We start from the raw sequence: 26,939 nt of genomic DNA, 5'->3' as shown, positions 1-26,939 counted from the left end.
ATACACATACTGAATGTTGTGTACGAGTGATAAAGTTAATGCAGAAAATTGTAATTTTGGAGCAGAAATTTAAAGCAAAAAACCTAGAAATGTTTGCAAATGTGGATAAAAGTGTTAAAACTTACAAGGCTGAAGAACTACATGTGAAAGTTGCTTTTGTAACCATTGTAAATCATTTAACCATGCTGGCAAGGAATTTAAAAAAGTATTTTCTTGCTGTTGACAACTTGGTAGCAAGTTACCAGTGGGTTAAGGGACCCATTTTAAAATATTCCCAAAAGGCTTTCAACTGCCAAAGAAGATGAAATCTTCATAGATTTCATGGCAAGTGGCAAAATCAAATGACAATGTAATAATAAATCACTCTTTAAATTTTGGGCAGGGGTAGATGATGAGTTTTCTGCACTGAAAACAAGAGCATTTTATATACTATTAATGTTTTCAACATCCTACCTTTGTGAAACTGGATTTGATGCAGTGGCTGCTTTGAAGACAAAATGTTGATCTCAGTTAAATATAAAAAAAGAACTCAGAGTGTCTATTTCTAATATTAAACCTTCCTTCAAAAAACTTTGCTGTGCAAGACAGGCCCAAGGGAGTCACTAATAATTATTAAACTTGTTTTTAATTTAGTATTTATAAGTTAATTATTAAATACATTGTGCAGTACTGAAGCAATCCTATTTATAAGTGTATTATATCAGTGTAAATGAATATTTTATTATTTATGTCAGAATGTATTTTGTTCTGCTTTCCTTTCAGTAAATTAATGCATTCTTTTAACAATATTTTCTTTTCAATATGCTACACCCCATTTAGTGTTATCATGCTCTAGGGGGCCATGCCCCACAGGTTGAGAAACACTGTATTAAATATTAAGGTAGGGGCCACAACATATCAGAAATGGCAGAATTTTGTTATTTGGGCAGCAAAATTACAAGGGATGGATGAACTAAGGTAAAAAAAATCAAAAGCAAAAATTTTATGGAATATAGTTCTTTATCATTTAGAGAGAAACAAAGAGTAGAGAAATTTGTACAGAATTTTAAGAGGTAACTATTTGGTTTATCATAAATTAAGATAGGTTTAACATTCGGTCACAGACAGTTGTATAAAAATCTAGATTTGTGTAGTAAAATCTATAAAGAAAAAGATTCAAATATATAAAACACATAACTAAGGGTGTAGAATGTAGTAATTACATTGAAGTTAACATTTTAACACAGAAGATTAGGGAGTAGGGAGTAGCACCCAGTCAAATGAGAATTGATTAAAAAAAAAACAACTTCTTTTTGTGAGAAATAAGATATAATATTGTAGAAATTTTATTTCTTGGTAAGATGAATCTGGTGTTCATGAGGTAAAATGTTGGTTATATTCCTCAGACTCTACAAAAGAGTACAACAAAAACAGGGTACTTCTTATATGTAATTTATTGTAATTTCTATAGGTTTTTTGTGTTAAATTTGAACTCTCAAGAATAAAGCAGATGAACAGGTTTTAATATGATATAAAACACAGTTTTAATTGTTTCATTGAACTTTTCAAGTGAAACTTCTCTTTCATATTGAATACTATGAGAAGTAATTTTTCATTTTTAGAATATCAATTCAATTTTTCTTTTACTTAAAAATGAAAGTAGTTTTTAAAATTCATTTCTTATTTATTTTTCTGTTAAAAGGTGCAAGTAGTTATTGAAGATGAAAATGATAATGCACCAGTTTTTGATCGGTCATGGTATTCAGGACACGTACGTGAAGATTGTTTACCAAATGATCCTGTTGCCTTGGACTACAAAATTCGTGCCAGAGATGCTGATTCAGGAAATAATGCTGAATTCTCTTTATCTTTGCACAGTGAAGATGCTGAACTTTTCTCACTTGATCCAGATACTGGCTCTATACTAGTTAAGGGTTCCTTGGATCGAGAAGTGAGGGATACACATAAATTATGGATTGTTGCCAGTGATAAAAGTGAGTAATACTTTTTTTACATGTTATTTTAAGTAATAAATTTAGTATTTAGTTTTCTTGACATAATTTACTTTAAGTACAAATATGATCTCTGCCAAATAATTACTGAAAAAAGATTTGAAAAGAAAAATCATCAAAAACTTATTTCAAAGAATAAAAATGTCAAAATACACATTTTAACTTAAACAATAACCCTCAGTAGACAAAGGAGAATTAGCAAAACTAAATTATAAATACAAACCCAGTGAAATTGATATTAGCTAAATGCTCCTTAGAATCTAGTTATAAAATAAATGTATTAGAAACCAGTTTCAGAAAATGTCAATAATTACAAGGATTTTTTTATAATTGGAATCTTACTTTTTAACTATGAAAGTGAAAATTCATTCTAGAATACCCTCTTAGGGAAAAATATTTATTTATTTCACTTTTGTAACTGCAGACTTACAACTAATTACCGCCATTTTCTGCTATATATAATTGTTTTATGATAAGAAATGGATTTTTTAGAATATGAAAAATGCCAAGCCTACCAGGATTCAAAGCTTTTGAATAAAAGGAATCCAAATGCTTTTTAGAAATTTGTTAATTAAAAATGTAATAATGAGATTCTTTCGTCATAAGAACTTTAAAATTTAGTTTGTTTAAATTCTGTTCAAATTAATAGATATTTCTGTAACGATTGAATGTTCATGATATCTATTCTTTGTAAGATAATCTTTTATGTTTCTCTATCCTTTATATAACGGCATGGAATAAAGCATAGTGGCCAGTTCAGAATTGGATTTTGAGTAATTTAGATTGTTTTGGTAAAAATAATTATTTACGTAAAGTTTGTTTTTGTATTTAAAATTACTTTAAATAATTCTGTACTTTTACTTTACTTCTGAATCTATACCTACTGAAGATATTTAACAATTGAAATGCATAGTTAGATTTAAATTGTTAGCTTTTTAATTGAATTTTTGAACATTTTCTCTTTCTAGTTTTATAATATCTTAGTTGATTTTGCATTGTGACATAATATTTTTCATCTAATATGATTAATATAATTATTCATAATATTCTTCTAATGATTCATCTGCTTTCTCTAACCAGTAAGCATCCACCAGTTGTTTTTTTGTGCAATTTCTGGATTGGATGTCCTTGAACAGTTCTACTATCAAAAAAGAGAAGATTATCATCCACTGAGTGTCATTAAGAAGTGACTGTCCAATCAACCTACTGGAAGGAGCCAGCCATTATGACCCAATCCCATAACACTCCTCCAAGAAAACTAGAATAAAGATAAGAAAAGGAATGGTTAATCCATAGACTGCTTCTGATTAGTTTAAGTAATTGGAAATGTTAGGAAGAGATATTTCTCTTTCACCTCAAGGTGTCCACATCATTTTGTTTATTTGAATTACTGTTAATGTGCAGTAATTCTCAATGGATAGATATGGTTGCAGCAGATTATTATTTAACCACTGGAACTTTGATTAGTCATGAAAATAAATTCAGTCTGGCTGAAAAAAACTTTTTTTTTTTTTTAAATGTTCAATGAATATGAGAGTTAGCAGATATGTTGTGGTTGCAAAGAACCAATGTAAGCAGGAAAAACTTATTGTGAAGGGTAAACAAATTATAGTAGAATCATTCATTACTTCTACAAAGAGTTAGTTTGGAAAATACGTGGAACACCTAGAGGGAATTAAGACAACAGTGAGTATAAATATTCAGTTAAATTTATTTATATCATTGAAAGTTTGATGATTTAAAATTTGAGCCCAAGAAGTTGCAAAGGTCTAATAAACACATGAACCATAAAAATAGGGTGCTTTAACAGGAAGTAAAAACACTGGTCAAAAAATGTATTTTCTAGAAGCATATTCGTGGCAAGACAATTTACTGTTGATAGAAGTAGATGTTAATTAGGAGGAAAATATGGATTTACAGATAGTCAGAACTCTTAACATAATATTGCTTGAGAAATCAGTATAGCTCATAAATTAACTTCTAAAATACACAGTGATAACTCACCTCCAGTTGTTCTTAGATTTGTGAGGTGGAATATGTGAGACAAGTGGATGAATGCCTACATTAAACTGCTCAAGAATGATATGAGTGAAACTGGAATGAACTTGAAGGAGATAAATAAAGATTTGCCATCGGGATGGTTAAACCAATTGACTAAGTAGCCCAAAGTTTACATAAGATCTTATAGAAGTTTGTGAGGTATTCTGGTTTGTGGCTTTGTAGTCAGCAAATATGTATGAGGAAGGGAGAGATCATATTACCAATGATGAAAATTAAAAATCCGGATTATCTGATAAATGGTGAGATAAGTGAATCCTACTGCTATATTTAGCACTTAAGTTGAACTTATCTCCTCATTATAAATATTCCTACCATTGTGAATAATTTTTCTCAGTTTTTCTGGTATGATTAAAACTATTAGGATAAGTATACAAATTTTTATTTAGTTTAAGAATATACGTGTAGTTTTTTAACAAAAAAGGAAATTAATAAATTTGTTTAGATGTTAACATATTAAAAAAAGGATTTTGATTAAATTATTTATGGTTTAAAAATACATTTATTTTACTGAAATTAATATTTTTAAGATTTGCTCGTATTATTTCTCTGTATTGTTAAATTTATTTAAATTCTATTAAATATACCACCTAAAACAGAATATCAGTATTCTGCACTAGGCGGTTTATTTAAATATAGAAATACAATGTATAAATTACAATTATATTAATCATTTTATATATAAAACTAAGTTTGAAGTATTGAATGTCACGGGCACTGAAACTTGGATGCTTGAGGAGGAAACAAGCATGCTTGTGGTTGATGTGTACAGTATGTTTATCAAGTATACCATTCTAAACCAATCAGAAAGTATGGTTGAATATACAACAGGCAATACTGAGTCATTTCAAGTTGATTCTGAGAATGATGATTGTCATTTTTTGTCCATTGAACTTCTCATTTATCATAAACTAAATATTTTATTGGCTCTGGTTATGAATTTCCTAGTTTGAGTAAATCTTTGTACTTTACACAATTTTTAAATCATTTACTCATTTAAGGGTTATTATAATCAAATTATTTTGGCAGAGAATATTAATATTGTCTTATTAAGTAAGTCTAGTATTTTTTTTTTCATCTTCAGTCATTTGACTGGTTTAATGCAGCTCTCCAAGATTCCCTATCTAGTGCTAGTCATTTCATTTCAGTATACCCTCTACATCCTACATCCCTAACAATTTGTTTTACATATTCCAACGTGGCCTGCCTACACAATTTTTCCCTTCTACCTGTCCTTCCAATATTAAAGCGACTATTCCAGGATGTCTTAGTATGTGGCCTATAAGTCTGTCTCTTCTTTTAACTATATTTTTTCAAATGCTTCTTTCTTCATCTATTTGCCGCAACACCTCTTCATTAGTCACTTTATCCACCCATCTGATTTTTAACATTCTCCTATAGCACCGCATTTCAAAAGCGTTTTCTGTCACTTTCAAATTTCAAAAGTTTTCTGTCACTTTATATGGAAGTTTCACTTCCATATAAAGCGACACTCCAAACATATACTTTCAAAAATCTTTTCCTGACATTTAAATTAATTTTTCATGTAAACAAATTATATTTCTGACTGAAGGCTCGTTTCGCCTGTGCTATTCGGCATTTTATATCGCTCCTGCTTTGTCCATCTTTAGTAATTCTACTTCCCAAATAACAAAATTCTTCTACCTCCATAATCTTTTCTCCTCCTATTTTCACATTCAGTTGTCCATCTTTGTTATTTCTACTACATTTCATTAGTCCAGTAAGCTACATGAATAATAGTTTGTTATTAAGTTTGTATAGTTTTAAATCTTTTGTAAATTCTGTAGTGTTATACACACCCTTCTCCCAGACTTATTTAATAAATCTAAAAATGATAACTTAAGTTCAGTAATGTTAGAGTTATCAATGATTAACTGTTGTGCTTCATATGCCCGCTGAATTTGATTGTACTAATTATTAAGAAAGTGTAGAAAAAAAGATGTAATGAAATATTATTAAGGCTGTGAATCTTTTGATCGAAATACTGGTCATTTTGTAAGCATAGATGTTATTTTAAATATAATTATTAACCAGATAACTGAATGAATGTAATGAAAGCCAGCTCCCGGGTTCTGTCATTTATCTCATGCACTAAAGTTATACCTAAAGGTGGTCCCAGAGGTTAAAAAAATAAAAAAATTAAATGAAAGGCAGTTGTACTAAAGTTTTAACTATTATCAAAAGTAGTTAAAACTATTATTAAAAGTAGTGGAATTACTAATTCCACTAGTAATTCCACGGATTACTAGTGGAATTCGTATATCTAACAACCACCAGAGACAAGCTATGTATAAAAAACCTTTTTAAATCAACCATTTAATTCTGAATCAAAGGTAAGTTGTCTGTTATAGAAATATCAATTGTAATTTTAATTAAACTAATACAAAATTCACATTACAAAAGGAAAATAAGTAAAGCTTGCTGGAATCCTAAGAAGATAATAATGTTAATTAATGGTGCAATTAATGGTGATTATGGAAAGTCAGATGATTTGTGTATTACTGTAAAATTTGTGTATTGTGTAAAAGTAAATGTTTTGATTAATTACTTTGTAAAAATAGGTATAAAACAAGCTTAACAAATAGAAATGACACTTAAGGATGTTGATTCACTTGAAGATCCTTTTTTGTGAAGGTTTTAACAATAGTATTAAAACTTAGGAAATATTGATTGATTTAAGTGGAGGTTTGGTGGTAGCGGGTGATAGAGTAGGCTAAGGTCTTTGATGCAGACCCCTACCTTAAGATTATTTCTAGACTATGATGCATAGGAATTAATAAATGGAAGGAGTTGTTTATTAGTTGATCAGAGCCAAGTTGTGGGGGTGTAAGGGCCAGAAGAATAGGCTGAAGGTGGCAGCCAGTTGGTTACCTCCAAACTGTCCTTGGGCCTGTTCTGTCCTTATTATATGCAAACAATCTTCCTAATGTGATTGAAGCAGTTGAAGGCTGTAAAGCTGTCTGCTTTGCCAATGATACAGTCTTAATTTTCCAACCATCAACATGGGAAGTTTTAATAAACTCTAAAGTTGGGTTTCAAAAAATTAATTTTTGGCTCAAACGTAATAATTTAGCTTTAAATCTAAAAGAAAAACAACATTTATGTCCTTAAGTCCAACTAAAAAAGTTTTATTAAAATTGAAAGATTTTCTTAATGTTAGTTGCAAAAATTTCTATATGTATTGTGTAATGAGACAATTAGCAAAAGTTCATGTCACAATTACTCAGGTAGATTAATCAATTAAGATTTATGTTGGGCTAAACATTTGAAAAAAAATTTATATTGGGCTCTAAACTAACTCTGCAAAAATGTTAGAATAGTTAATTTTAAAATGTAAACGTCAAAAGTATTTTAAGTTTAAATCTTTTAAAAACAGTGTATTATGTGTTGCTCCAATTCCTTATCCAGTACCTGTTTCAATCAGTTACCCCTATACTATTGTATACAGTGGGACATTTGACAACATTTTAACCTCTATCTTTAATTACAGAAATCTTTTATTAAAAAATCTCATGAACCTTCCTATGAATTTTCCAAGCAAGAGGTTGCTTTGTAGGGCTAAAATATTATTTTCTTTAAGATACCAAAAATAATTTTTAAAAACGCATTCCTAAAATAGAATCTTCTAGATTGCATGTAGAAATAATAATATTAGGCAGAGAATGAAAATAATCAGGACTGAAAAAGTTGATATCAGTCTTTACAGATGTAATTTTAAATGTCAGAAATAAGTTGTTCAACATAATACTCAAGGATGGTTGAAAAGAGAAACCATCAGGTACAGAATTGGAGTCTTAAGTTAGGGAACACTTTTTATGGTCAATGGACTATCTAGTCTTAAATAATATATAATAATTGTATTGTATAAATAGCTCTTAAGTATTTTGTATTATTTATAAGAAGTGTATTTTATATTTGTGAAGATTTTTACTTTTTCTCTTTCAATCATTTTCCATTTATTTCATTCTGTATTTGTTAATTATAAATAAAAATGTGTTAACAGCTATACTAACTGCTAAATTACTCAGTGAGTGGCTTTTCTATGCTACTGTTTCATAGAAAATACTTAATTACACCATTAAAATCATCAGTCAGTCTTTTTGGTACATTTATAAAACAACACATGTTTTTTTTTATTTTTATTGGCATCAAAATATGAAAAAAAGGATATAAAAATATACAAAAGGATATACAAAATATAAAAAAGGATCTTTTTGGAAAATTAAGACAGCGATAAAGAATAGCAACAACTACAAAATGTAAATTCTAACGTGTTCATTTAACATTTATTTATCATTCTGAATAAACAATTTAATTTAAATTGCCTGTGATCAATTTTACTAAAGGAAATGCATGGCAGAATCTGACAGGCATTTTGCCCTAAATTTGTGTTATTAGAATCACAAATCCAATATGAACTTGACTATCACAGTTTTAAATTAAAATAAAGTGATGAAGACTCACTTCAACTATACTGTAGATTAGAAATTATGTATTTTATGAATTATTAAGCTACGAGTAATTCACATTAGTTCTCATGGATTGGACTACTTAAACAAGAGAATTTACATCTATATGCTTCTCCATCATTTTATTTCTAATTATTCATGAACAGATTTTAATCATTGATTTAATCAGTAAATTTTTATTATCTGTTATGAATATTATGTTCAATAAATTGTTTGTTACTCTGTGTAACAGACAATTTGATTTGATTTGAATAAAATATATATGTAGAAATTTGAATGATTTGAAGTTGGTGGAGCCGTAAAAAGATTGTGTTCTACATTCGATGATGTGTACATAAATTTTTACATCACAGAAATAAAAATGACTGATCACATTAAGAAAGGAATGAGTCCATCAGCTTCATTGAAATTAAAAACCTTTCAGTAGGTTCCTATAACAGTTTTCTTAGTTTTTTCTTGTCTGTTTCCTGGGTAGCATTGGAAATGTTTATTTTTAACTACAACCAAGATGAATTTGGTAATTGCTTCTGTAGACAATCTATATTAAGATATTTTTCACAAAATATTTCATGAAACATATCTGTAGTAAGAGCAATGTGATATATTTTACACCTTGCTTGAAGCAATAATCGTACTTAAACTTAACCTTTTTCAGTAAGGAAATTAATTATTGAATAATTTTGTGGTAAGGTTCAGTATTAATAGCAATTCCTAAAATCAGGGATATAATTATTTGCCAACATAAAATTATACAGCCTAGACCAATTTTTTTTTTTTTTTTTGAAAGTAGAAGAGGTCAATAAAATTGTTCAGTATTCAGTGAGTTTTTCAGAATTACAGGTCTGTTATTTGTGAAATACCTGCTAAATATTTTTGACTTATAAAAGACAACATATTAAACTTAGAATACACATTTTTAACTTCTAATTAATTATACTTTGGTGGTACAACCTTGCCAGCCTCCGTGATGCGGGTGGTAGCGTCTCAGCCTTTCATTCGGAGGTCCTGGGTTCGAATCCTGGTCAGGCATGACATTTTCACTTGCTAAAAAAATTGTCATTCATTTCAACCTCTGAAGTAGTACCTACCAGTGGTCCTGGAGGTTTAAAGAAAAAAGGTGGTACAACCTTATTAAACAATCAATCAATAGTCTATATTGCTGTTATTAGTGAGAATTCAATAAATAAATATTTTATTCATTAAGAATACAATTAATTGTGTGTTAGATGGATAACATCAGAAATCATTGGTGTACTTTCAAGAGTAACAAAAAGGAACTGCACCTGCATTTGTTTCAAACTATCATCAAAAACCATGGCAAAAGCTTTACTATTATGAAGTACAGAATAAATGAAAACAAAAATTAGAAATGGTTGATAAAGAATTAGATAATAAAGTTTTCTAAAAAAGAAATATTTAAATCTAATTTTAAATAAATTGGTATGTAGAACTTGTAAATTGTTTTAAAAATTATTCTTAATTTTTTTTCTAGGTAATTTGAGTTCTGAAGTGCGTCTCACAATATACGTTGATGATATAAACGATAATGCACCACAGTTTGTACAAATGTCGCTTCATTCACTCCCAGACATCCAGTTAAATCGACGATCATCAAGTGGAGTGCTTGTTGTAATTGGAAATAAAACAGTACCAGATATTATATCATCAAAAGAAGATGATCCTCAGTTGTTACCTGTTATAATTGTACCAGAAAGTCTTATAGTTGGAACTGAAATACTTCAGTTGCTTGCTATTGATAAAGATAAAGGAGAAAATGCAACAGTAACATATAGATTATTTAGTGAAATATTTACCTCAGAATCCACATTTGGTAATGTTAATAATAAACCGTATACAACCCACCATTTTAGTGTTCATCCACATTCAGGTTCAATTTCAGTCGCAACATTGCTTCCACCCGAGTCAGATTTTAAGCTTAATATATCAGCTGAAGATGGTGGTGGATTACAAGGATATATAACTGTTAGAATTCATGTCAATGATATAAATAATAATGCTCCAACATTTGATAAATATAGATATGAATTTGAAATTATAGAAGGGGTTTATTCTGATTATTCGATCGGACAGATTATTGCTACCGATGCTGATTTTGGTGAAAATGCTAATATTAGTTACAAATTACTTCAAAAAATAAAAGATTCATCTGATTTTCCATTTACAATATTGAGTGATGGAACTTTAAAATTAGTAAGTGATTTGGATCGGGAACAACAAGAATTTTATACGTTTAGAGTGAAAGCTTATGATAATGGTCCCGTTGGAAATCAATTATGGAGTACTGCAGATGTGGAAGTTAAAGTTTTAGATGCTAATGATAATGCCCCAGAATTCCATGGCTTTGATAAAGTTATTCAAACAATGCCATCTAAATTTGATAAAGGTTCACCAGATTTAACTGATAAATTTGGTTCATCTCTTGTTATACCGGTTTATCTAGCATCTGTTGTAGAAAATAGTCCACCTGGAATTCCAGTTATAAAAATATTTGCTAATGATTCTGATTCACTTACGAATGGAAACGGTATGTTTTTATTTCATATACGCAGAAAAAAAAATAAACCACAGTTTTTTACAATTGATTCCAAAGAAGGTCTTGTAACTACAACTGCAACTTTGGATTTTGAACAGGATCAGCAACATAATATAACAATAATTGCATCTGATCTTGGGCATCCAAGTCTTAGCTCAACAGCTGTTCTTACTGTTAATGTTATTGATGTTCCAGAAATTGCTGAAGAATTATCTGGACCTATCTTTACTCACCGTTATTATGAATTGGAGGTAATTATATCTATATTATTATTATTTTCATTTAATTAATATTCTTATTTAATATTTCATATTAAATAAGAATTTTTATATTTAATTTTATACTATTATTTAATTGTTAAATAACAATTGCTTGTTGTTTGTTATTAACCACAAGCAAGTATAAAATTTTCATAAAAGAAAAATTTGTTAATTAAGTTACATCTTACAGGCCTTCCAGTGGAAAAATTGAGTTTTATCCTGTATTAAATTGTTCTTTTCTTTGTTATTTTATAGAGTTTTACATGTTTGAAAAAATATTGTAGGAATTACAGTAAAAATTCCATAAAAAGGACCACGGTTTCTTTGCTTTTTCTCTCTAACTTGCAGAGTGAAATTTTTCATAACTTCAAAGAAGTTACATTCCTTACTTTGTAAAGAGATTATATTAAAAAATTGATTTTTAAAAACGGTTTTATCTGTCATTTGAAATTTGTTTTTTTTTAATTTTCTGATAAATGATTTCAGCATGACATATGTTAAAAAAATTTAACTTTGCATTAAAGTTAACTTTAATTAATATGTAAATGGAAGAGAAAAAGTTTGTATAAGAAAGAAGAATTTCAAATAATACTATTGGCAGTTTCAGCCATCTGTTAGGCTTCACAGTGAACTGTACAAAGAAGTAGCTTTCACAACACTTTTTTACCCTGTCCTAATTAAAATAATAAAATAATTGCACTTGTTCTACATCATAATTCTAATATGCAATTTGTTCAAAAAAAAAAAGTCCCATCTTAACTGAGAGACAAAATAGTAAGCTTTCTTTTTAAAATTACTTCCTTACCAAGCATCAGAAAACTTAAAGAAAAAACTTATTCCTCAGATGAAGTTCTGCTTCTAAATGTATTAACATTAAATTCTTTATTAAATTTATTTCTAAGATATGTGACTGATTAATTAATCAAAGCAGTTGGATGACACTACTAATTATGAATATAGAAAAATTTCTAAACTTTTAAATATACAATATTTTCAGAAAGAAATGGGTAAATAATTCTCTGCATAAAATTGTGAATAATAATAATTCAATTTAATTTGTAATACAATTTATTTATATAGGTTGAAAATAAATTAATACAGCATTTAATTCTTGTGTACTAGTGAGATTCTTCAGGATTCATATTTACTTTAATAAAATTATTCTATTATTTTATTATTAAAAAATGAGTTGTTTTAATTACTTTTTATTTACTATAAAAGTAATTGCCCCAAATATATCTTTTGGATAAAAAATATTTATTTATCCTTTCTATTCTGAAAAGACATTAAGGTATTAACTTTTCTCATGATACTTTTTTTTACCTGAAGATACAAAGTTAAAAAAATAAATAAAAGAAAAAATAACTCCTCTATGTCATAGCCTTTTAAAATATTCAGAAAGAAGATTAGTAGATGGGAATAATAATCCATTGCCACTAGACTTCAAAAGAAAAAGAACCTACATGCATGTGTATACACACACTTAAACTTAAATGTAATTTATTTAAGTTTATTTTCCTCTTGATTGGATAGAATTAAATATAATAACAAGACATATTTTACTAAAAAATATTGTAATCTCTTACATTTTTTATTAATCTCTTGGGTTATCCATCAACTATACAAACTTATAAATTAAATTCATTTCATTTCATACAAATTTATAAACTAAATTCATTATGTTTCACTTAGAATTCTCTAAGCTTCCTCAGGTGACAATACACATTAAGGAGAAAGCTTAGAGAATTCTAAGTGAAACATAATGAATTTAGTTTATAAATTTGTATAGTTGATTGGTTAACTCAAGAGAATAATAAAGATAATATTTTTAAGTAAAATATGTCTTGTTATTTTATATATATAAGTATTAAAATAACTATTAAGTTACTAACATAAATAAATGACAAAGTGAAGTGAGACCTTAAACTCTTGGTACTTAATTTTAACTAAAACTTTTGATATTTTATTTGTGATTCAGTTAAAGCCAAACACATTTTCTGTATTCTCCTGTAAGGCTTCTTTCTATTAGATGGAACTAAAATGTTAAAATTTCCATAAACTTTTCTGTTTCAAAACGGCAGCTTCTATTTTTTTTAGAAGTGTAGTCGAGAGTAAGTTTGAATAAGTCACACTTGCTAACAGAATGAATATGAGCTCATCTAATACATCTAATGCAGCCTATTCCTGATGTCACTAATAATCTAACTTACTTATAGAACATTATAAATTACATTACTCAGAAAACAGGTAAAAAATAGAGTACTTTTTATGTGTAATTTTTCATAATTTGTATACACGTGTCTGACAAGAATTTTTTAAAGATATCTTCAATTTTTTTTCTGAATCATTATTTGCTATTTTTCTTGCAACATTAATTTAAATATATATATATATATATGATATTTGTTTGATCAACCTAAGTACAGAATAACAAATAAAGTAGGATTGCACTTACCTTATTCCACTATGCATGCAAAAGCACTTTTGCAAATTTCTTGCATCATCAGTTACATTAAATTACTTTTACAAATTATTCAGATTAAATTACACATTAAAATTAAAAATTATTTTTATATTATAATTAAAATTTTTATTTTTTTTTAAAATTAAAATTAAAAATTCCATATACAAAAATATGATGACAATTAGAAGTGCTGCTATCTATAGCAGCTTTTATAATTGTGTCATCCTCATACCCTGTTTGAAGGTTGATCAATTAAATTTACTTATATATATATATATATCTTTCTAAAATCTGTAAACCCCTATTATTTGTATTAGTATTGTATTTTTTAATTTCCAGTATTTCTAAATTTGTTTAAATATCAGATATTGAATGTGTATTATTAATAAGATGATCAGAAACATTAGAGAAACCCATTTTCCATTTCTATAATGTTCATAGAATCTAATTTTGAAATATCTAGTGGTTTTTCATATATAAATATGGTCACATTCATTGCATTTTATTTCATAAATTCTACTCAATTTGTATAAACCATGTGAATCAGTATTTTTATTATTTTTTAAATATTTTGTTAAATGGTTATTTGTCTGGTATGCAGGTTTAAATATATTTTTTTCATAAAACTTTGTTATATTTTCACAGTGTTATCAGTATACACATATTTTAAAAATACATGTCAAATTTTTTGGGTGTTATTTATTGGTATTAAATATGTATTGTTGTTAATTTTTGACATTTTTTTTGTATATATTATACAAAAACAATTCATTATAACCACTTTAATTAGCAATTTTTTTTAATAATATCTATTTCTTTATTTAATTTATTTTTATATTCATTATACTTTGTGTAATTAATTGCTCTATCCATGTTTGTTTTATATATATATATATATATATATATATATATAAAACATATTATATGTGTGTGTGTGTGTGTGTGTGTGGGTGTTATCTCCTATGTATTTAATAACAAAAAGGCTTCGTTTTATTTTGTAGGTGGATGAAAACAGTGATGTACCTTTGTTACTGCTTACATTAAATGTAAGCGAACAATATTTGCCACATAGTATGAAATTTAGTATTGTGTCATCTGAATATAGTTCACTGTTTAATGTGGAACCAAATAACGGTTCAGTATTTCTTATAGAGAGCCCAGATCGTGAGAAAAATGATCGCTTGGAAGTGACTATAAGAGCTCAACCTGCTAAACGTTCTCGTACATTTCCAACAATGTTATACCCAGTTCATCTTACTGATCTTGGTAAATAATTATTTTGTGTTTAGTTATTAAGTTTCACTTTAATAATCTCTTTTTTTTAATAAATTTTAAAAGGTGTTGATTGTTAATTGTTGACTCCTGAGATCATTACCTACTGATAAGTGCCAGCAATATGCAGTGAAATATTGCATTCAGCATTACTAACTCTGCTGATCTGTAGAACTGATTTATTTATCCTGGCAATGGCAACTTTTAATTTTGTGACATTCATGATGCAGTTCAAAATTCAAATGTTGAAAAATCAACATATGTTTATTTTTATGATATTTTTAATTCCAGAAGTTCTGAAGAATATTGTAGATATTATTGCTAATTTATGATTTTTAGTTTCAATTGAATAAAATTTTATCTGTATATCTCTTCTGTTGTGTGGGTTTAGATAATCTGAAAGTGTTGCTGTAACAGCTGGTGGTAAAATTAACTTCCTTTTCATGTACAGAAAATGTTTTTCATTATTTTGTAAAACGTTTGATGAATTGAGTCAGCGTTTCATTTATTTTACATGGATTTAGTAACAGTAATAAAATCAGACTTTCTGGAAACTAGCAAAGATAACAATGAAGATGTCAATCTTCATCGCGGAGTGGTTGTGTATCAGTCTTTCATCCAGAGGTTCTGGGTTCGAATCCTGGTCAGGCATGGCATTTTTCTTACGCTACAAATTTCCATTTAGGGCAACATAACCAAAGCGGTTGATGCTTGTCACCTCACAAAAAAACTAAGAAAATGAAAACAATATCTCAAATTACAAACTGGATATTGACCTTAATATTTCAGGTAATTTACTTTTTTTTGGGGGGGGGGGCGAAAAACGCCTGTGCGTATCATCGCCTGTTTTTGTTTTTTTTAATAAAAAGGTAAAATAACACTAAAATAATAAAACTAAATAAGGCTTAAAACTAATATAAATTATATAATAAAAAATTTAAAAGGTAATTTACTGGACAGCAGTAAGAATTTATATGCTAACAATAATAAATGTACTATGTAAACTCTAATTATATAATAAAAATAATTCTGCCAAAAAATGAAACAAAAGTTACATTTTAATAAAGGTGTGTTAGTGCTAATATATATAATAACATCTTAATAAACTCTTCGCCTTTAAACACAGTATTTTTATATTATCTTTTACAAACTAAATAATTGTAAATTTCTAATTTACAATTTTCTATATAATTATTAAATCTAGCTTTTTAAAATGTAAGTATTTTTTATAATTTCTTGCATAATTTTTTAAGTTCCTAAAAATTAGTTTTATTTTTGTTTCTTTTTATTTTTTTGTTTCTTTTTTATTTTTTATATGTTAAGACTCTTAATTTTAACAGTCATGATATTGCATTTATATTGTTTTCATTAAATAATAATTCATCAAATTAGCTATAAAATGCTATATAATACTACTAACCTAATCTTTATGTCTGAAATGACCAAATCAAATTAAAAACTCTCTCTGAATTCAATAAAAATCCCTACCGAAATGTAACTTTACCACTGAAAATGCATGATTAAATAAACAGATACATACATATACTTGTACTTTCTTTCTGTATAGATCAGAAAGAAAGTACAAGATTAGTAATTAAATTTAAATTGCTATATTTATATTAACACATTAAAATAATAATAATTTTAAGAACTAATAGAAATGCATATTTGTGATTATAACAAAATAAATAAAATCTTGCATATAAATAAAATAAAGGTTGAAACTGTATTTACCTGAGCAATTAAATATCTAACAATTTAATATCATTACACCCTTTAAACATATCTCAAACAACAAAGATATTACAAAATCTAATTCAAACACTAAACACCACATTCAGTGGTACACCTGTTTTTCTCTGAAGAATGTTCATTTAAAATGAATATTTGCTCAAAGACAGGTAAAAATTTGGTAACCTGTACCTTAAAATAAAGTACTGTGGTTTTTATAAAAATTATTCTATCATTTTCAAATACAAAGATAACCAAAATTCAAATTATTCATTTTTATTGTGTAAAAGTTGTAAAACTAAGCAATGCTCTATTACAATGAATTACTTTTATAAAGTAATTATTACTAGTAATAATACTATGTTGGCTAAAATGTAATGCACTGGAACATAATAACAGAACAAAATGTGCACTAAGTGACAGGTTTTACCTTCTCATAGTTTCATTTTTTCTTATGTAACTTCCATTTGCCTCTCTCTCTCTCTCTTTTTCGTGTTTAGCCTCCGGTAACTACCGTTTAGATAATTCTTCAGAGGATGATATGTATGAGTGTAAATGAAGTGTAGTCTTGTACATTCTCAGTTCGACCATTACTGAGATGTATGGTTAATTGAAACACAACCACCAAGGAACACTGGTATCCACGACCTAGTATTCAAATCCGTGTAAAAATAACTGGCTTTACTAGGACTTGAACGCTGTAACTCTCAACTTTTCAAATCAGCTGATTTGGGAAGACCAGAGTTAACCACTAGACCAACCCGATGGGTAAACTTCCATTAGCCTGATCACATAATTCCTAATCTCACTCAAAGTGTAACATTAACCAATAAATTGTGATTATCTGCTTCTGTCATTACACAAGGATTAAATGTTGCTAACTTCCTTCACCCTGTTGGTCTACTTCTTAGATTACAACAAATAATAAAGCATTGTGCTTTAAATATAATACTAATAAAATTCCAAGTAAATTTATCATTAAAGTGACTTTTTCCACCCAAGTCTATTTCTGTTATATGTGTATTGAATGAAATTCTGCTATTCTATATGTCTAGTTTTTATTTCATCTTTTATCCTACTAAACAGTTGTGCCAACACTACTTTCCACTGTTTACAACCTTACTCAATAAAACTTATCGTGATTTCATATCTCATTAACTAGGTCAAACCATTCTTATTAAATACTATTTACTTATATTAAGTGCTGTTATTTGTTTATTTTTTTCAGCTCCAAATGAAATTAAACTTGTTGTAAGAGTGAGAGATGTTAATGATAATCCTCCAGTGTTTGCTCTGAATGGACGACCATTAGTTGCTGCTATACCTACAACTGCTAATTATGGTTATCCCATAGCAAGATTACAGGTAAGAAAATTTATTGTCCTCTCACCCTCTCCCTCTCCCTCCATGTGTGTGTGCACGCACACACACAAACAAGGAATTTATTCTGAAATATTGTAAAGCTTAAACTTAAGTCTTAAAAGTTCTAAAGAAAATTTCAAGTAGTAAACGAGAAAAAGGCCAACTTCCTTGTTACATCCTACCAATGAGTAAAAAGCACTTTATGTTTTCTAAATGCTAATTTAAAAGAACAACAGACTAGGGAGAACAATTTGAAATGGAAAAAAGCCCTATATATTTATTAAAAAAATACTTACTTTAAAATGTAACAATCTTTCAGAATATTCCTGTGATGTAGAAATTATTTTCTGTTTTATAAGCATAAAAATAATTACTAAATGTACATAATTTCACCTCTCATGTTTAAAAGTAAAGAAAACTACAGAAAACTGTAGATAGATGAATATGTAGTTGGTTTTGAATTCCTGAATATAGTATGTGATAAAATATTGAGGATTTCATTTATTGTTATCTGAAAATTTATTTTAGAAATTATCAAAATAATTTATTATTATGTTAAGTGAAAACTTGGTGTTTTCCTTCAACTCTCTTGTAACTACTAATAAATAACTTGGTTTGGTGATTTTTGGGGATATAAGTCAGAACTGTTCATTATTGGGTAACTGTTCGTCATTCAAAGTAAATTTTTTGAATTCGGATTGATTCAATAAATTCATTCATACAATTTGTTAAAAAATGGAGATATGTGATTTCCAGAAATTTTGTGCTATCACAAGGTGATAGTAAGTTTTCTCTTTGTATCCTGGAGCATTTCCAAAGATTTTAAATGCATTTTTTGAGAACAATGGTTTGTGGAGTTGCTTTCCTGTCAAGAGTGGTGATTCTGCCATAGAATTGTAAAGACAATATTTTTTTTTTTAATTCATTGATTTGTAAGCAAGTATAATAATGATGAAGTGTTTTTTTCTTAGGCAAAAGATCCAGATTTGGGTTTGAATGGTGAAATACGTTATCAAATGCTTGGTGGAGAAGCAGGATATTTTACTGTTGATCCGATTAGTGGTCAAGTACGTGCAGCTGCTAGTTTTACTCATCACGCTGGTCGAGTGTTTGGTTTTGATGTTAAAGCTACAGATCTGGGAGGTGCTCATGATGGTCACTCTGCTATTGCAAATGTCTTTGTAAGTAATAAGAAAATCTTTTTTTTTTAAATTTTGTTGTATTTATATTGATCAGTTAATTATACGGCATTTATTTATTAATTGAATTATTTAAAAGCAAATAATAATCATTCATTTAATTATTAAGAACCTGGTTTCTTGGTAAGAAGAGAAACAAAAAATAATTGAATTTTGTTTTTTTCAAGTTTTATTGCCGATTAATACATTAGTTCATGATACACTTGCCGGATTGTACTGAAGTGCAACATTGCAACATAATAACATTGAAACCAAGCAAGCCATTATGGAGATGTATACAGATTAGAAAATCATTATCTGGTTTCTTGCCTAGCAGCATGCCCCTTACTCCACCACTGTCTCCATCCATTTCTGACTCAAGTCTACCCAATCAGTCATATACTTACTTTCATCACTGCTGTTTGTCTCATGTATAATTCTTTAATTAAATTTCTCATTCTGTTTCTTCAATCTTTCTAAGTTCCATTTCTTAAATATCTGTGCTTTCTCTACCTTCATTAAAGCTATTCTCATTTCCATTATAATCACTACTGATAACTGCACCAGGTAATCTATTGACTTTCTCAACAGTATTCATATACCTTTCATTCACTAAGATATGGTCCACCTGATAGCAACCTTTGTCCCCAGAGGATACCCATGTATATTTCCACTTTTCAAAGTTTTTGAACCAAGTATAGATTAAAAAAAATGTTTTTCGTCAGCAAAATTCTACTAATCTCTTCGCCTTTCCATTCCTTACCACTTATTTCCTTCCTTACTTCATACTTCTTTCTTCACCGTTTCCTCTCACAGCAGTCCTTTCTGATTCTATTATTCCTTCAGTACTCTCATTCATCTCTTCTTCATAATTTGATGTTGACAAATATGCTAGTAGTATAACTAAATCTTTTGGTAACATGTCAGTCCTTAACAATGTTATTCTTTGATTTATATAACATATTTTCTGCACCTGTTTTGCTACTTTATTCTTCATTTTTCCCTTTTTTTCTTCCAGAGTAGAATGTGGTAACATCTTCACTCCTCATTTCACTGACCTTCTGAACTTACTTCACTGCAAATAAATCTGTTTTATTTATCTTCATTTTCCTCTTGAGATTCTTTAATTTTCCACACTGTAACAGAGTCTTCACATTCTAAGTTCCAGTAGGCAACTTTAACATTATTATATTTGCAACCCTTTAACTTCTTTTGTTGCTTCAGCCAGAGATCTGAATGAGAAGCTATTTTAACTCTGGAAAAATTAACAGAAGAACCCAACATCATAATATAATGCAAGGAATTATCACTAGGATCTTTAATACAATAGTTTTCCATTGTCTTCTGTATTCTAAAAACCACTGTCTTCCTGAAAAGAAGTTCCTCTATTTTTGGGGGTAGTTTCCCAGCCGCAGAGTAATAGAATGCCCTATATCCAACACAACAGGATGCGGCTGCTTGTTACCGCAAGCAGCTGCATCCTGTTCGGCTACACCAGGTTCATTCTGCACCCAACGCTGCTCATCAACGCTCTGGGAGGGCATTGGCACTTGTAATGGGAAGAACTCCTATTACCATGAATAACTTGCTCCCTTTATTTGTTAGCCACTTGCATATACAAGAAATGTTAATGCATGTAATTGTTGCTCACTCTCTGCCACTGGGAGGGAAACATCAGGATTTTACTTTTATCAAATTTCAGATCTTAATTCCCCAGATTCTCTAGTACTTTTAAGGTGGGATAAGAACATGGAGTCTTAAAAAACAGTTAAAGGAAGAAAATGAGAATATAAGGATATATTATGAGAGAGGAAAAATATTCGTTGATGAAAAATATTACGCAGGATAAGATGAAGGACAAACATAGTGTTGCATGAACAAAAATGTCCTAGTTGTACATCTGTGGGATCAGTTGACTTTAGTTCAAATAAATTTCTTACAAGATATATAAGTGAAAATTTCTAGTATGATATACAATCTGCAGTATGAGGACAAATTATGAAAAAAAGTACAGGTGGAAAGATGTTTAATTACCAAATGCAATTTTATAATGGAATCTTTTATCATTTAATTTTTATTCTGTTAACTCTTCAATATAAACAAAACTCATGTCACTTTCTTACTATAGCCTTATGATTTAGTTCTATTCTGGTAATTTTATTTGGCGTCTTTTGATTAGAATGTATTTCTATTGCAGTTTCTGTGAGCTAAACAGCCAGTCTCACAAAACATATTTTAGTTTTCAGAAATAGCTGTTCTTTCAGTTCTTATATTTAATGAATATTCTTGGAATTCCTCTAAAATGTGATATTTGTGATCATGATTCATGAAACTACAAATAATATTTATTTTGATCTACCTTTATTTTTCAATTCACATTCACATTTATCAAGTCTACATTATGACTAGCCAGTGAATCAAAAATTATGGCTTCAACATTTTGAGACGGAGGGGAATTTTTGACATTTTTTAACCCGGGATCACAAAAATGTTAAAAGTTTATTACTAAGTGCTGAAGTTTCAGAAATCAATCCAAATAAAAAATTACAGAATGCTCACAAATAAGAATAGTCATCAATAAAGTTAATTACAGACTAGGTGTTGTGATATAATAAATACCTAAAAATGAGTGGTAACTATTTGATGAGTTAATTTAGATGCATACCCACACATCTAAATATATAAGTTACCTAATTTATATAATATATGTTTCTTTCTTTTTTGAACCAGCCTGATGGAAATCATCTTTGGAATAGTACTTGCTTTTATATATAATAATAAGATGAGTTTTGGCTAAAACTATAAACTGTTTACTTACAACCTGATTATTTCTCACCTGGAATGTCTCAAGATGTAGAATCCTGGAAATTGAAAGATTATGACCATGTAGTTGATGTTAAAAAAAAAATCTGTTAGAAGTAAATAATAGGAATGAATATTCCAAAACTATTTTCTTCTAAATTTTACAACTTTCACTGCCTTCAGCCAGTTTCAAGTCATATATTTTTTGAAGTATACATCATCATAAGTAAAGAATATCATCATTCAGTGTAAAAAATTAATGGTTGTATTTCTTTAAATATTATATCATTTTTTGATAAATTAATCATATAAATTAAGGCAATATGTACCTTAAATTTACGTGGCATTTTCATCTTAATGTGTTTTATTATGATTTTGTTATTTAAACACTTTTTTCTATGGCTGTGTTGAAATGTTTAAATTATGCGACTGGAAGGTGTATGATAATGAGGGTAATTATGAAACAGATTTTTGTTGTGATTGAGGTATACAACCAAGCGAAAGATACCCTTTTCAATCACTGACCAATCAGAAGCAGGTATTGTTTAATGTTTCAACTGTTTTATTTTATTTAATTTTGATCCGATTTAGTAGTAAGCAAGCAGAGGTTAATTTGAATGTATACCAATAGGTAACTAAGTTTCCGTATTGAAGAATTTGGAACATATATAGGAATATATATGAATCATATTGAACAGTTTTTCCTTTTGTTAATTATGTCAGATTCTGAGTAAGAAGTGTCTGTAACATTGATCAGTATTAAAGAAAAGGTAAAACTTATGACTAATAACCTATTGCCACAAAAATGTATTGCTTACATTATGTATTTTTTGGAAATTTAAAAAAAAAATATTCTGTAACAATGTATACTATAATTGATTTTTTCCTTGGATTAATTAATTCATTACATAAACTCGAAGCTTGTGCGTAGGAATACAAAATGTGAGTTTGTAATGTTTAAATTAATAATTCCAATATTTTCTCAGCCGTAAAAAAAATACAGTATGCAACTCTCTACAGTGGGAATTAATGCACTCTTGTGAAGTTTACAACACTCGCCAAAGCTTGTCTCTCAACTTACTTCGCACTCATACATTAATAGCTATCATCACAGACTCGTTGCATAATGTACTATTTTATTTATTAATTTTTAATTAATTAATTTTTTTTCTATTTATTATTTAAACATTTTATTAAAATTTAAATTATTTATTAATTTTTTTTAAGGTTTACATCTTAGATGATCATAAGAGATTGGTCATGGTTATGAATGCTAAGCCTGTTGATGTAGAAAGACATGTGGATAATATTACTTGGTAAGCAGAAACTCATAGTTTTAATATTATATTATTTCTATTCCAATTACTCCAAACCTAGTGGCATGATATTTTAAATAATTATGATTTATTTATTTTGTTAAATTTTAAAAAGTATGTAATAAAAAAATTGGTTTTATTGAAAATTAGTTATAATATTATTAATTTTGCTGATCTCTGTGGTAAGTGATAGTTCCCTCACTATTCATCCAGAAGGTTCCAGATTTAAATCCTAGCCATGTTTATCATTTTTCACTCATAAATATCTTATTACTCATGCACAAAATTCTTAACCGTAAGTTGGTAATTAATAATCTAACAAAAATAAAATGTACTATCGTTATTATTCTGACACCTGTTCAGAGTTTATGAAGAGTCCTAACACAATTCTGATTGTGTTTATTGGTGTGTTTAGAACATATAAAGATATTCTCTCATCATTGTGATGGTTACCCTGCCAGAAGAAGTGTTTGTTACATGATTTAATGTTGTTCAGTCAGTGATTAACCAGTGCCAAACCAGAGTCTGTCTAGATTCCTAATTATGCCCTATTCTGTTCTGAAATACACTTTGGATAATAGAAAGAATTGTAAAGATTAGATTGTAAAGGTTGTCTCCAATAATAGAGATTTCACTGGATATTATAACAGTTTTGATCTTTTTGCAATATATACAAAGGGACTGTTCAGTTAAATCAGTATGATTTTGGACTGCCCAGCTCTAGTAGTCCTACAGAATGTCCTACTTAAATCACTAGGTCAGTGATAAAACTGGTCTATCGTTAATTTTAGATGTCATAGAATGACGTGATCATAGAATAATGTCATAAAAGATATGATTATTCTTGAAATATATAGAAAACTCATTATAACTGACACACCCACAGTTCATCTCATCACTGTACTTAATATGAAATCAGACTTTTCCTCTCGTGTTCTATCACCTAATGTACAACCTTGACATCCTGCAACTCATGCTGAAGAGTTCAATATAATAATAAAATATCTTGCTCAAGATAATGGCTATCCACCCAAAAATGATAGATAGCATATGACATAAAATTCAAGAAATACAATAAAAATAAAATTATAAATTTTGAAAATTCAAAAATACAATAAGTGAGAAAATACTGCATATAAAATGAACATCAACCAACCAACATTAATGCAAAACTGCCAGCATTTTCATCAAAGATGGTTTCTATTATGCTTTTAAAATCCTATAGAAAATGTACAAGATCATACAAAAAACTATAATACACACTAATAAATATAGCATTCTAGAAGTATACAAATTAAACTGTAGTGATGCCACTAAATATTATGTTGGACAGCCACCCACAGATACAAAGAGCATGTATAAGCACTATGTACAACAGAATCAGCCTTTATAAATTATATCTTAGAAATAGAACAGGCTTAAAAAAAAGTATTAACTATAACATGCAAATTTATATTCATAAAAAAAATCTTAATTTACTCCACTTTGAATAAAGTTTATTAATTTATAATACTCAAGTTTAGCAAAACAACATAATATATATATATATATATATATATATATATATATATATATACTATTTGATCATACACTAAAGAATCTTCTAATCACTTTTCAAAAGATAGACATCATAAATAAATATTCCATCCACTAATCCAATTAGCGCTACATTAACTCTAATGAAACACTAACAGAATCTCAGTTATATACCTCTATTTTGAAAATTATCTATTATTTTTTTTTTAACTATTATCATATTTCATTTTATGTAACTACTTTTGCTTTTGTCGGCATGACATGTACATATTGAAGATTATCTGAATGAATGGGTGGGAAATTTATTATAGTTATTTAAGTATTTTTTTAAAATTAAATTCAATTTTTAATTATTTAAAGCATAATATTAGAATATATCTTCTGTCAACTGCTAACTTCTTGTCAACCTGCTTAACATAGCAGTAGCATCTTTCTTTTACACAAAAAAATGTTGATTTGAAACCCAGTCAATGTGACATTAATTATATATTGAAAAATGAATCTCTGTCATAGGAAAAAATATTGTAGATTATCTAACTGAGTACAATCCAGTAATTTGAATGAATAAATAAACTTGATCCCATTTTTTTTTTTTTTTTGTATTTTGCCTTGTTTTCAGTGATTATAAGAATCCTTTTCATCAGATGGTCTTTGGCATTGATTTTAATCAAATAGTTATTTAAATTGTATTTAAGTTAATTTTGTTTCTTGTGCCACAGCATGAGTCATTGGAATGGTTGATTTCATATTTACTGTTTTCCAAATAATTTATTTTATTTTTTTAATCTTTTTAATTAGCTTATTGTTTTCAAGTGTCAAAATTTAACTTACGTAGCTTTTATGCGAGTGTAACTTATATTAAGATCATATTGAATATAATATGAAGATTAAAATTAAAAGGTTGTAATAAAACAGAAAGTGCTAAAGATCTGCTTCCGACTAATGACAGAAAACTACTTATTGAACGTGGTTACATAACACAAAATAAAATTGTTTACTTGGTACTAGAATATACAGGCTTATCATAAAAGAATGGTGCGGTTTTGAACATGATTTAAATTAAAACAGAATTACTTACAGTTTATGTTTTTTATTTTTCAGATTTGTCGTCTCAAACATTTTTTACATAATTAATAAATTTCAATATGTGCGCCCTTAGTCGCTCTACAAATGTCCAAACGATACTCAACTTCTCTTCAAACATTAGTTAACATTTCTTCGTTAATGGTTGTCATTGCTTCATTAATCCTGTTTTTTAAGTGGTTTAGGTCGCGAATTTTTTGTGTATAAACAACGCTTTTGAAGTACCCCCACAAGAAAAAATCGCAAGGTGTCAGGTCTGGACTCCTTGGAGGCCAAAGTATGGGTCCTTGCCGGCCTATCTCCAAATTTTTCGTTCAAAGCATCCGTGACCAATGCATTGAAGTGCAGGGGAGCACCATCTTGTTGGAAATGAAGTTGATGAATGTTTTCGAGTTCATCCGGCTGAGGAAAGCAATAATTGGTTAACATGTCAAGATACACAACTCCATTAATTGTTTTTTCAGCAAAGAAGAAAGGTCCTATTACACAATTTTTCATCACACCACACTAAACATTAACTTTAGGCGAATCGCGTTGTTTCTCAATAATTGCGTGTGGGTTTTCAGAGCCCCATATTCATGAATTGTGTCTGTTAACACATCCATTCACATGGAATGTAGCTACATTTGTAAAGATTATATCATTTAACAACGATTCGTTATCACTTATTTTGTCCAACATTTCAACAGCGAAATTGTAACGTTTTACACCATCATCGGGTTTCAATTCCTGCAGTATCTGGATTTTATAAGCATGTAATTTCAGTTTTTTATGTAAAACTTTGTGAACTGTTGATTTTGAAATACCTAATTCGACGCTTTGATGGGCGATGGACTTCCCAC

General features: G+C 28.4%; 1 protein-coding gene across 1 annotated transcript in view; it reads left to right on the top strand.

Annotated features, from left to right (window-relative positions):
• Cad89D (cadherin 89D) overlaps positions 1 to 26,939 on the top strand; it is a 188,970-nt gene that overhangs the window by 147,311 nt on the left and 14,720 nt on the right. The window contains exons 15-20 of the mRNA XM_075355037.1: positions 1,682 to 1,973; positions 10,032 to 11,344; positions 14,819 to 15,083; positions 18,049 to 18,185; positions 19,154 to 19,363; positions 23,390 to 23,478. Coding sequence (XP_075211152.1) covers positions 1,682 to 1,973; positions 10,032 to 11,344; positions 14,819 to 15,083; positions 18,049 to 18,185; positions 19,154 to 19,363; positions 23,390 to 23,478 — 2,306 coding nt within the window. The remainder of the gene's footprint in view (positions 1 to 1,681; positions 1,974 to 10,031; positions 11,345 to 14,818; positions 15,084 to 18,048; positions 18,186 to 19,153; positions 19,364 to 23,389; positions 23,479 to 26,939) is intronic.

Source organism: Lycorma delicatula, chromosome 1 (assembly GCF_047948215.1).
Source record: "Lycorma delicatula isolate Av1 chromosome 1, ASM4794821v1, whole genome shotgun sequence".
NCBI lineage: Eukaryota > Metazoa > Arthropoda > Insecta > Hemiptera > Fulgoridae > Lycorma > Lycorma delicatula.
The sequence above is the reverse complement of the archived record's forward strand: the minus strand, read 5'-3'. Positions and strand labels throughout refer to the sequence as shown.